The sequence below is a fragment of the Ochlerotatus camptorhynchus genome, unplaced genomic scaffold (genome assembly GCF_037179485.1).
Source record: "Ochlerotatus camptorhynchus isolate MF236.1 unplaced genomic scaffold, CSIRO-AGI_Acam_v1.1 ptg000220l, whole genome shotgun sequence".
NCBI lineage: Eukaryota > Metazoa > Arthropoda > Insecta > Diptera > Culicidae > Ochlerotatus > Ochlerotatus camptorhynchus.
In genome coordinates, this window is record NW_027040710.1 from 1,384,371 (window position 1) to 1,396,522 (window position 12,152).

The 12,152-nt window shown below is 36.3% G+C and overlaps 1 protein-coding gene across 1 annotated transcript in view; it reads right to left on the reverse strand.

Annotated features, from left to right (window-relative positions):
* Nucleotides 1–11,770, reverse strand: part of LOC135703738 (uncharacterized) — a 173,465-nt gene extending 161,695 nt beyond the window's left edge. Inside the window, exon 1 of the mRNA XM_065225052.1 lies at nucleotides 11,207–11,770. Within this exon, the coding sequence (XP_065081124.1) occupies nucleotides 11,207–11,333 (127 nt within the window). The 5' untranslated portion in view covers nucleotides 11,334–11,770. The remainder of the gene's footprint in view (nucleotides 1–11,206) is intronic.
* Between the last annotated feature and the right edge of the window lie 382 nt (nucleotides 11,771–12,152).

A 12,152-nucleotide genomic window follows, 5' to 3' on the forward strand; every position in this document is an offset into this window, starting at 1 on the left:
ATGACACTGATGAAGACTACACATTGTAGTCGAAATACGTATCTGTCATGGATACCGAAATTAATTAAGTGGAATTAAATGGAAGATAACCTTTTTTTGCTGTTGTATTTAAGCATTTCGCTAACAACCCAATTTCATTACTTCATTGTTGTTGTTTCTAATTTATAGAACTCATTTAAAATCAAATTTCAGGTACAGTTTTCTGGGTATTTCAATGTCGTATTCCGTAGTTATATATTTTTACGACAATACGAACTCAACAATCAATAACAGGCTAGAGGAGATAGCCGGGTGAGGTTATGTTTGATAGAGCTACTGCTGCAGTCATATCAACTAATTTCTATAAAAATGGGTAAAGTTTACCCTGTTATCAAATGTCAACATCTGAGTAACAGTTACCCAGTTTCTGTCGCAGGTACGTTTACCTAGATTTGGGTAAATGTATGTTTACCCATTTTTGGGTAGGTTCAGTTTTGACCGATCTGGGTGGATTCTACCCAAATTTGGGTAGTTTTGAAATAGCGAGTATAACCATCTTGTTTTCAGCGTCAGAGCGATGGTTTGCTACGTCCTTTGAAATCAATTAAAATGACACCGCATTCCAAACTGATGAGATCAGTTCAAATGAAATTTGATTTTTTAAATATAGCAAACTTTAACTTTATTTAAAGTTCTGCATCTCGATTGTTTTTATTTTTCTCTGAATCTTGAAAACATGTCCCCTTCATTGTTACTTATTGATTTATAACCGTGTCGAGTGTGATTTTTGGAAAACTTCTCAAGAAAAACATTCCTTGGAATTCTGTTCAGACTTATCCTGTAAACTCCATTGGAACTCAACTCTCCTCAGGATTCTCTAAGTATTATTCCACAATTTGCTGTAAATTCATAACATTTTTGAAACCTTCTACAGATTCTTTTAAATTCCTTCCTCCTTCCCAGAGATTATTTTCAAATTTTCCTAAAACTCTCTTCAGCATTTCCCCTGAAATTCTCCAAGAAGTTCCTTTATATTCTCGTTAAAAATCACTTAGAATTTGTATCATAATTCTCACGGATGTCACTTCAGAATTCCTTTGGCGATCGTGTCAGAATTGTCTAGGAATTGTCATTTTAATTGAGAGTTCCTTTGAAGTTATCAATGGATTTTGCTTCGGAATTCTCCTTACAATTTTAGTAGACTTCTCCTCACAACAACCATGCAGCTTTTTTAGAACTATCATCATTTTATGATCGTAACTACCTTGGAAATTTACTTTATAGTCAAAACTGTCATAGAATTCACCGGAAGATCTCATCACTAATCTCATGAAATTCTTTTCAGAATTATCTTAAATTCCTTAAAAATACTTTCCAAATTCACTAGGAGTTCGCTTAATAATACAGTTTGGCGGAAAATTTCATTCGTTTTTGACACGGTTTTCAATTCTTACTTATTGCACTGTTTTTACTAAAAAAATTATTATTGATGTCATAGAACGTAAATTCGATTTACTAGGTGGGGTGAAAAGTAACCTCCTTGACCGCCAAAATGCGCTACTATTTACTACAAAAAAGGTTATGTTGCCTTGTAGTCCGTTCATATTTAAGCAGACATGCCAAATTTCAGTACGATACTGTCTTTAGTTTTGTGTTGACAGCTGATTGGTGTTGACGTGTTTGGCATGATGTTGAGTATGGATAAAAACGATTTTCGTTCTTCAATAAAACATTATTTTATGAGAGGCAAAACGGCGAAGGAAACAAAAGAAAAGTTGGATAAATATTGTGGGGCTAATGCTCCGTCAGATTACACCGTCATATATTGGTTTCGAGAGTTTCGTGGTGGCCGCAACTCCACTACCGATCAAGTCCGCATCGCCAGGCCCTCCGATGCTGTTACACAGGACAATGTCAAAAAATACAAGAAATGGTGTTAGCTGACCGGAAAGTGAAGGTGCGCGAGCTAGTATTTGCTTAGTACTGACGAAGACGCCATATTTTGGGCGAGATTCTGCATATGTAAAAGTTATCCTGCCGCTGGGTGCCACGCAAGCTCACTCTTGACCAAAATCACGAACGCGAGAGGACTTCGAAAGAGTGTTTGAACCTGCTGATGCGGAATCGGTCACACTTTTGGCGTCGATTGGTAACTTTTGATGAAACCTGGATCCACTATTACACCCCAGAGAACAGAATGAGTGCCCGGCAATGAACTGAAGCCGGCACTAGGGCTTTGAAGCGGCCGAGGGAGGCTCCATGGGTCGGAAAGGTTATGGCGTCGGTTTTCTGGGATTGTCATGGCATACTCTTCGTGGACTACCTCGAAAAAGGAAAAACCATCAACAGCGAGTATTACTGTGCATTATTGGAGCGATTGAAGGCAGAAATCGCTGCAAAACGGCCTCACATGAAGCGACAATGCGCTGGCGCACAAGAGCATCGTAACCACGGATCAATGACTTACGACTCCAATCGCTTCCGCATCCACCGTATTCACCCGATTTGGCTCCCTCATACTATTATCTCTTCCCAAACCTCAAAAGATGATTCATCAATAAAACATTCAGCTCACGTGAGGAAATCATCGACGTCGCGGAGGAGTATTTTGCAGACCATCCGGAAAATTACTTTTCGGACGAAATCATGAAGTTGGAAAATCGCTGGAATAAGTGTATCGAGCTAAAAGGGGACTAGGGTTTTTGATCTAATTTCAGTCCTACTAAGCACAATATATACACAATATACGCTCTAATAGGCTTTGTGTTGTAGATTGTGAACTAACGCATCGGTACAAACGTATTACTGATTTGTGCACGGTGAAATCATTGATTATACTGATGTTTTCTGCTCGATAAAACGGAAATGGACGATTGCGACGAAGTAGCGCTCTGCCCTATATTGAATAAAATAAAATAAAAACCATTTTTTCATTCCCATTAGAATATTCACAACATGTCCAAAATGCATAGAGCAACCAGATTGGCAGTCAACCATTAGTTAAGAAACCATTTTTGAAACATTTATCAAAAGTTATGTTTCATGATCCTTGGGAATTTTATTCGATTTCCCTGTTTTTTTTTTTAAAAAAAGTACTAAGAATAAATAACTAAAATAAGCAAATCCACCCAACGGAAAATATTTTCAGGGGAATCCAGAAAAAAATATGGGAGCAATTATAAAGGAAATTTTTGGATGCAATTGAAAACTAAACAAAAGTAGTTGAAAAATGTTAAATAGCATTTCCAACCAACTCTGAGTTGAAAGAAGTTTTCGGGAAAAATTTGAGAAATTACCAAGAGATATCAAAAGTAGCTTCCGATGGAAAATTTAAAAAACAATCTGGTTGCCGGAAGGGAAGCCAAAACTCGTTATGTATCGTATAACAAAAAGTTAAAAAAAGCATTTTAATAAAGTGATCTGGTCACAGGATAAAACGTATTTTCAAATTTCCTGGTAGTCCCGCGAGAAAAGCCATTTCGTGTTGACCACCAATGATCGAGATTTTAAGAATGATGAAGTAAAGTGTATCGTTCGACAGATTTTGCCTCCAATATAATATTGTTTTTGGGTTAACCAATAAATCTCTGAAATTGTCACAGTTAGAGAGAAAGTTAAAAAAAAAATTAGAAGAGTCTGTGCCTAGGGTCACGAACGGAAGCTTGACGTAGGACCGCTAGCGGACGGAACAAATGTGAATAGTTAGTTCTTTTAATTGACCGATCACCTATTATCTTAACTCTTTCCTGTTTTGAATTGCAGGCGCACCAAAATTGTAGTAATTTTTTTTTTCAAATAGGGCTTGGTGTGCTCAGAGTAGGTGACAGCATCACGGATCACATTTTCCAGGAACACCTTCAGCAAACCTTGTGTTTCCTTTGCCACGACCAGTCATTGCCCCACTCCTGGGTAGAAGAGTGGACTACCTAACCTGCCACCACCTTCCTACTGCTGCTGTTGCTGCTTCTGCTGCCTGCTCACCACACCGTCCGAAGCGAAAGACTAGACAGCAGCGCTCTTTTATCTCTTTTCAGGTTAAAGCAGAATGATGTGCAACCAAGTGGTACTCCATTATGACGACTGGGTTTGGGAAGAATGTATATTTCTTGAAAATAGTGATAAAATTATCACTTTTTATTTGTACATTGGACAACGCTTGAAATAACCACTTTTCAATAGTTTTTTGTTGAAAATCATCAGTCGAAAGCATTGCTATTGATGCGTAGAAATATTTCTGATCGATTGGGGATAATATTATTGAAATTGGTCCAGGGCCAGTTGAGTTATTAATGTTCAAAATCTTTCATAATTTTGTTACATGTTACATTTTCGGTTTTCTCAAAGTGTACCCCCGTATAGAAATCACAGACGTAGTCTTACGTCAAAAAACAATAAAAAATATTACCCGTTTGATTTTGGCGCTGTTAGATTTTAGCAACATTCAATGTTCAGGCTTGTTGCCAAAATCGAACGGACACTGTAATTGAATAATAAAGAGCACGGTCCGATTGTTTCCTCCATTTTCTTACTCGGCACTCATTTCTACCTCAATTTTATAAAAAAAAAAAACAATGTATTTACCAAGTTGATATTCAGATTGCAAATTTGGTGATTATGTTTAAAAATTGAGGCACAAAGAAAAAAATCAAAGTCTTTAGCATAAGCATTAGCATCGAACAAGTTGCACAATATCGTAGGTGGTACGAATTCAAAACTATTAAGAGCAAGACGGATATCTGTAACTGGACAGATAGTAAGTAGGAAATTAATGCTATCTCCCATATAAAGAAATATCCTGCTCCAACAGTTAAGGATTGTCCTGGCCACGTCCTTACAACTGGTAGGGATAGGAAAGGTATGTTAGTCCAACATTTACTTAAGAGAGATGCAGAGAACTCTACGACCCCTCATAAATGTATCGGGAATTTAGGAATTATGTAAGTAGGGAAGGGAAGCCATAGGATACACCCAGTCAGTGTTGCTGGCATATGTAGAAGAAAAAAAAAAAAAAACACAAAATCTTGCACAGAAAAAAAAATCGGTATTTTACTGGTAATGTTAACATCCATGCATTCAAGCATTCATGCATGTAAACTCCCTTTTCACGTAAACTAGCAACTTGTTAGAATTGTTGCTTACAAATACGGATGGTTGCATACAATGTTTGGATTATTTCATGAAATGTATCATAACTGCACACGATCTAAAATGTGAACTTGAATGATGTATGACGCTCCATTTATGTGCATCATAGTAACAGAAATTTACACAACTTTTTCGAAGTGTATGGGGTTAGAAAAATTTCAAGTAAATTCATTTTAAAGATCTAGGATATTAAAACTTCTGCAACACATCAAACATAGGAAAAAAAAATCATAACTCTTGGAGCTAGACAACTTTTCTAGATTGCAGTCTTAGGAGAAATCTCATAATTCTGGAACGAGGAGAATGTTCCAAGAGTGGAAAGATCACGGTCATAGAAAAATGTACATGCGTCTAGAACTTATAATGAAAGAAAAATGTAAGATTCCGAGTTTAATTTTAGAGATATATAACCTAATCCTCTGAATAACTTAAAATTCGAGATCTATAAGACAAACAAATTTAGAAAATTGTGCTAGGTACCTGAAATAATGATAGATATTTTGAAGGCCTGATCTTGAATGTAATGTAAGTCCACAGTTCAAGATAAAATTAAGTGCTCTTTAAACATAGAAAACATTTTATGATCTTGGGCATGTTTTTTTTTTAATATTTGGACATGTAAATTTTATCATTACGGATTACAAGTGCGGATAAAAAATACAATGCAATTTAATGGCCTACGAAAGGAACTCAAGATGCTGCGACTTGATTTTTTTCTTGATGTTTGAACAAATACTAAATCAACCGGGTTTCTTCAAATTTCTGGTCTTGGAAAAAAATACTTGAACTTGAAAATGTTTCTATACCACTTTAGACCACTTAGGCTTTGAAAACTTTCAAGATTTCAAAGTAAAAAAGCCAAGATATGAGTGTAGATTTGTTTTTAAAAACCTCAGAAAATTTGTGATAAATCTATGAAAATTTCAAGATGACAGGCAAGGAAAAAAAATGAATTATTATTATATAGAAAAAAAAAATTGAAGATGACGACTTTGAATGTCTAGATCAGACATTTTAAAATAAAATGTTAACGTTCCCGTCTGTTCACAACTTTGCAAGTCATAATTTACACGCTGCTTTTAAATTATTCTTTCTCACACACATTTTCTAATCATGCTGTGATTTGATGTGATTTTTAAAGGCAAATTCTTTACTCACAACCAGTGTTCGGAAAATCATTCTCAAATCTCATTCATTGAACCTCCCTGCGAGAATAAACTCACGTGTGAATGCGGCAAACAAAATTCACGCTTGAGATTCTCATGCATGTTCACGCACTCACACTCAAAACGCCGAAAAATCATTCCAGCTTTAAACTCATAAAAACCACTCAAACGTTAATTGATATCATGCCTATGCATGTTGTGTTAGTTTTCCACCCCTGCTGCACAAACAATAATAATAACAATGAGTAACGTCAAAATATAAAGCAATGAATTTTTGAACCTGAAAACTCATCGGTGATTTTTGCGACGTTGAATTTTGCAAGGCAAAACTCATAGGCGCATAAACTCCTGAGATTTGAGTTTTTGAGTTTTTCCGAACCAACATTGGTCGTAAAAAAGTGACATAAAGGATAACATTTCTATAAATAGTGTCTTTAGTGACAATTTGGTGAACAAAGTGACTTTTTCTTTTTATGTTAGATTTTTAAAAAAATAACAGAGGACGAACAAACATTTTAACACCTTTAGGAATATCTAGACAATTCATCTAAAAATAAATTAATTAAAGCTAGTATTTTAGCTATAATCGCATAATTGCCTCAAACAAGTAGGAACCCATGAACGAGAGCCATGAAGAGTTCAGGGTGTACATTTTCTTCTACGCGCAGACCGTGAACAGGGTGTCTACTCATCATGTTAAATAAAATTCCCTGAGTTTTCCAGGACTTCAACGCAACATTTTCAGTTAATCAATGGAACCTTTTTTTATGTTTACAAGTATGCTATTCAAATAATTCTATAAGTTATGAATCTTGAAAGCTTCTTATAGGCCAGCATCTTGGAAATTTTTTCCATTGGTCTGAAGAATCACATTTTATAAGCTAAGAATAAAAAAAATAAAAAACAAACTACCCTAATCTCGAAGATTTGATTTATCTAAATCCAGATTCAAGAGAGCTTCTCTAAGCATGAAGTAGCAAATACAACATTTTAAAGCCTCATATTTTCGATTTTTTTAAATCTTTTTTTCTGTGATCTCGACAAAAATTCTATGTATGAATTATCTTGATACTCTTGAAGTTCTTCGCATCATTTCTTTAGGATTTTTTCAATAATTTCATTAGAATCAACTCAAAATTTCCTCAGAGTTCGCCTTAGAACTCTCTCTGGTATTCCCTTAGAATTTACTCCATGATACTATAGAAATTATTTCTACATAGAAGGCTCTTTGATTCAGTCAACAGTTCTCTTAAATTTATTAATTAGGTTCGCTGTATTACCTAGGAATACACAAAGATTTCTCCTGAAGTTCTCGTGGAATTATTTTTGAAATACCCTTTAAATTCCACTCATAATTCTCTAAGAGCAGTTCCGTAGGCATAAATACGTTAGGCATACGGACATTAGGTATAATGGACGTTAGGCATAATATACGTTAGGCATAATGGACGTTAGGCATAAAATACTTTGCTGCTGTGCAACTATAGAAACCTGTTTCGAGCATTAAAAACAATGCTTAAATTAGGCTAAGCGTTAAACAAAAAATGATACAAGTTAAACAAACATAGTTTATTTAATAAGCACAGTTTGGAATCCATTATTTATCATATCATAAGTGACGTAGCTACATATTTACTTAGATCCAAGATTAGTAGCGATAGCGGTTAAGTAATCTGGCAATGAAAACTCAGCATAGTTTTGAACTATATGTTGAAATCAATTGCATCTAGACATAAAAAAAAAATCACACATTTGTTGAAATATATTCTTACACACATATTGTAATTGTCAAAGAAGAAAAGGTTTGCCTCAAAAAACAGCCCATGCAATGAAGAATGGTGAATTCTGTGGTTTTTCATTCAATAACAAAAAAACATACCGGCTGCTTCCAGGATTTCCTGCCATACTTTTCTATACAACGATTCTGTTTTTGTTGTCATCAGAATGAAAACTAGCGGAACCGTCTGCTGATGTGAGGAAGCGATACTTCCATGAACAGTGACGAGTTACCGAAACAAACAAGGAACTGTGGCAAACGTACCATCTGTAACCCAATACTTTTCCGTCGTAAGTTTTCATGAGTTCCAAAAATTAAGGTTCTTTCATTATTGTCACCGAAGTCAGCAATCAATAGACGGTCCCCATTATCATCCTTCTGGAATTCTTAGGGTAGATTATGCCTAACGTCCGTATGCCTAAAGTCGTGTACTCCTCCTAAGTATTACTTTGAAATTTACCTCAAAACTTTGTTGGAAAATTCCTTGAAACTTAGCTTAAACACCTTTGGAATACTTCTTAGAATTCGCCATTGAATTCTTTCCAAAATTACCTTCGGATTGTTCTTCTTCCCTTGTAATTATACTACAAATCCCTTAGAACCCTTTTGGATTTCTCTTTAGAATAATCCTTAGAATTATGTTGAACATTTCCTTTGAATCCTACTCAGGATTCCCTTGAGATTATACTCAGAACCTCCTTGGAATTCTTCATACGTTTCATCTGGAGTTCAACAGAGCAAACTAAGAAAGGAATCCTTATATTTCACGTAAACTATTCATAATAATTCTTCCTTTGGAATTCTCCTCTGAATTTTGTTGAAATCATGATAAACTTAACCTTAGGTTTGAGCTAGACGATATATCTTTAAGATAATCAAGTATAACGTCTTAACCAGATAAGGGTCTGTTCAAAAACTACGTAGACAGTTAAGGGGGGGGGGGGGTTGGAAATTGTCTACGTAGTGGGAGGGGGGGGTCAAGAATCCCAAAAAAAAACTGTCTATGTAGTTAATGAACAGCCCCTAACCAAACAAAAACGAACTGGTTACATTAATATATATATATAAATTCCGTCAACACATTTAAATTGCTTCACAGCGATATAAATGTGAAGAAGCTGACATCTCATTGTTCCCCTTTTGTCCACCTCAAATATTCACAAGCATTCCCAGCGATCAAGTGTTTATGAATAATCAACAAAGCATTCTTATACACTAGCAACCCCGCAATTTGATGCTGTCCTAAGTTTCAGCAACGTCACGAACCCCCTACATTCTGCCAGAAAACTTACTACTAATTCAAGGCCTCTTCCAAATAAGCTTCAATGGTCCATTTTTTTTCTTTGGTTTGTTTTTTCCGTCGATCTTGTTTTCCGTGCTGAGCACCAATGCTACCGACGTGCCAGGAAGGCAGCTCCCACACCTGGACCCTACCTCTCAACCCATCAACTCATGAACCGGGGACCAACGGCTTTACTTCCCATCCGAAGGAAGGCGTGATCAGAGATGTTATGCCTCAGAACATCCCAGCGGCGCCGACTGGGATTGAACCCAGGCCTGCTGGGGTGAGAGGTAATCACGCTTACCACTACACCACCGGCACCGTTGTGGTCCATTTATTGTTGTTTATCAAATAATAAATTCACTATTCTATATCTGTAATAACCTTAAAATTACTTTGTTTATAACTACTACTATTAAATCAAATATTAACAATCCATCATCACCATCGTGGCGAACAAAATAGTTTTCACAGTGCTAAAATATTTACCTATTAAAAAAAGTCATTATGACAGCTATCCATACAAAATAATCTTTCAAGATACATAATTTGTCAATTCATAATAATAATAAATTCACTAGATAACTGTTCAAAAGACAGCATTAACGTTTGAAATACAATGTCTTTTAAATTCTGTAAGTGTAGTTGCACGTATAATGTGTCTAGGCATCGAATTGAAAACATTTATTCCTTTAAAATGTAATAAATTTTGAGAGGCACAGGTCAAGAAATGTGGTGTTCTTATTTCATCCACAAAGCACTTCCTCTTTCAATTCGATCCGACAAATATCGAGGCAGCAAACCGTTAACTACTTTAAAAATGAACACCATAGTCAAATATACAATTATTTGTTTCACCGACAACCATTTTAATACGTCCAGAATCAAAGTTCACTTCTATTACATCGCAAAATTAAACGCATTATTTTATTCTGCAATCGCTGTAATCTCGATATTTGTGTTTCATTGGTCAGAATCAAAATGGCAGGGCAAAAGTCCAGATGAGGAGGGATGATTGATTTGTATAGCTGTATTTTACTGGCAATAGTTAAATCGTTTTAAATCGACATAGAATTCCATACTTTTTGGCAAGTTTCTTGACGACATTGTCAATATGAGAGTTGAACTTAAGTTCCTTTGAAATTCTCACCAAATTCATTGATTAGGGTCAATGCGCTGAGACACTCTTCCAAGGCCTTTATTTTTTTTTTTATCTGGGATCTTGGATATTTATTTTCGTTCATGATTCTTGAAAATTCCTCCAAGTCTGATTTTATTAGTTTCAGGGTTTCAAAACTTTGTCTATGTTCAAAAAAGTACTCATGATTCAGAACCCTAAAAAACAATTCAAGTTACAGAATTTATGGTGCTACTCCAGAATTATTATGTTCAAAGAATGAAAGTGTAAACAATAACACAATAGCCAAGTATTTGCAGCATACTGGTTCAAGAACTTAATGGCAATGACCTTATGTTGAACTGGAAGTTCTCCGCTGTATCACGCTGTATTGGTAGAGTATAATTGATAGAACAATCACAATCAGTCGATTATGAATTTTGAGCAATCTTTCTTAAAACTTTTCGACTATCCTGGCCACCTGCTTCGAACAGTAATTACGATTATCCACATAAAAAAAATAACTCATGGTCCATTTACATTTCTGCCCGTAACCACTATTGAAGCTTTCCCGCCTGCCCCCTCAGTCGGCTCAGTCTCTTTCTCTCTAATGTCTGGGCCAATTTGGTGTGGCTGGCAGCAAAAACAGAAAAAAAGGGGTTCACGAGAGCATTAGTAGACTCGCCAGTACAACGCCTAAATTTCAACGTTCAACCACCTCTCCTCCCGTGTTCACTTACCATGCAAATTGATGGTGCAGGTAGTATTGTTGCCACGATCCAGGACCACAACGCTGGTAGCAGCCATAATCGATTTGTTGTACTGGAACTTTTCCTTTTTCTTCCGAGGTTTAGCCTGATCACACATATACGCCCGGTTTTAAGCTGAACGATCGCGCCGCGGGAAAGAATCTTCTAGGAATCACGCTCGATGCAGAGCGATACAACTCACCACACCACCTTCTCCGGAGGCTGCCGGGTTGCCACGGCACACGGGTATTATCTATCCACTTGCGAAAGTGTTATCACCACCACTGTTGTTTATCACTTTCGGTCGGTTAGGATTATTTTTGAGCTAGACACTAGCTATCAGCTAGGGGGTCTGAACTTTGTAATGCACCGGACAAAAATATGATCCCACTGCGAGCTAGCACCACACGGCGGAGGAGAGTGAGAAAGTAGTGTGTCTACACTCGAGCACAACACCGGACAGAATGATGGAATGGATGATGGAGAAGAATGGGACTACACTGTATGCTGTATGGGTATGGACGGAGTCCCTGCGAGAATCACAACCACACTGCTTCACCAATGACAGCGAACTGAGAGAGCAGCAAAGACTCGGGCAAAAACAATCGCTCGACGAACAGCCAACAAAACGGAGTGTGCCGTGAGCGGGGATGCTCACTATTTATTTAAAAATTAAGAGGTTAACAAATAAATTAAGCTGTTGGTCTAAATTCTCAAAACATTTGATTACACTCAACGTTCGCTAAGTGAAAGACTTTAAACTGAAATGTTTTTTTTTTTATTAATTTTAAACAAAGTTTAGTTGCCGAACGTGAAGTTTATTAATGAATCATATTGTCGAGCAGTTGTGTGATGACCTTCTGGCAGCAAGTTAAAGCAAATGAAGCAATTAATTCCAGATGTTTCAAACTTAGCATAAATAAGACACTGTTTTCTC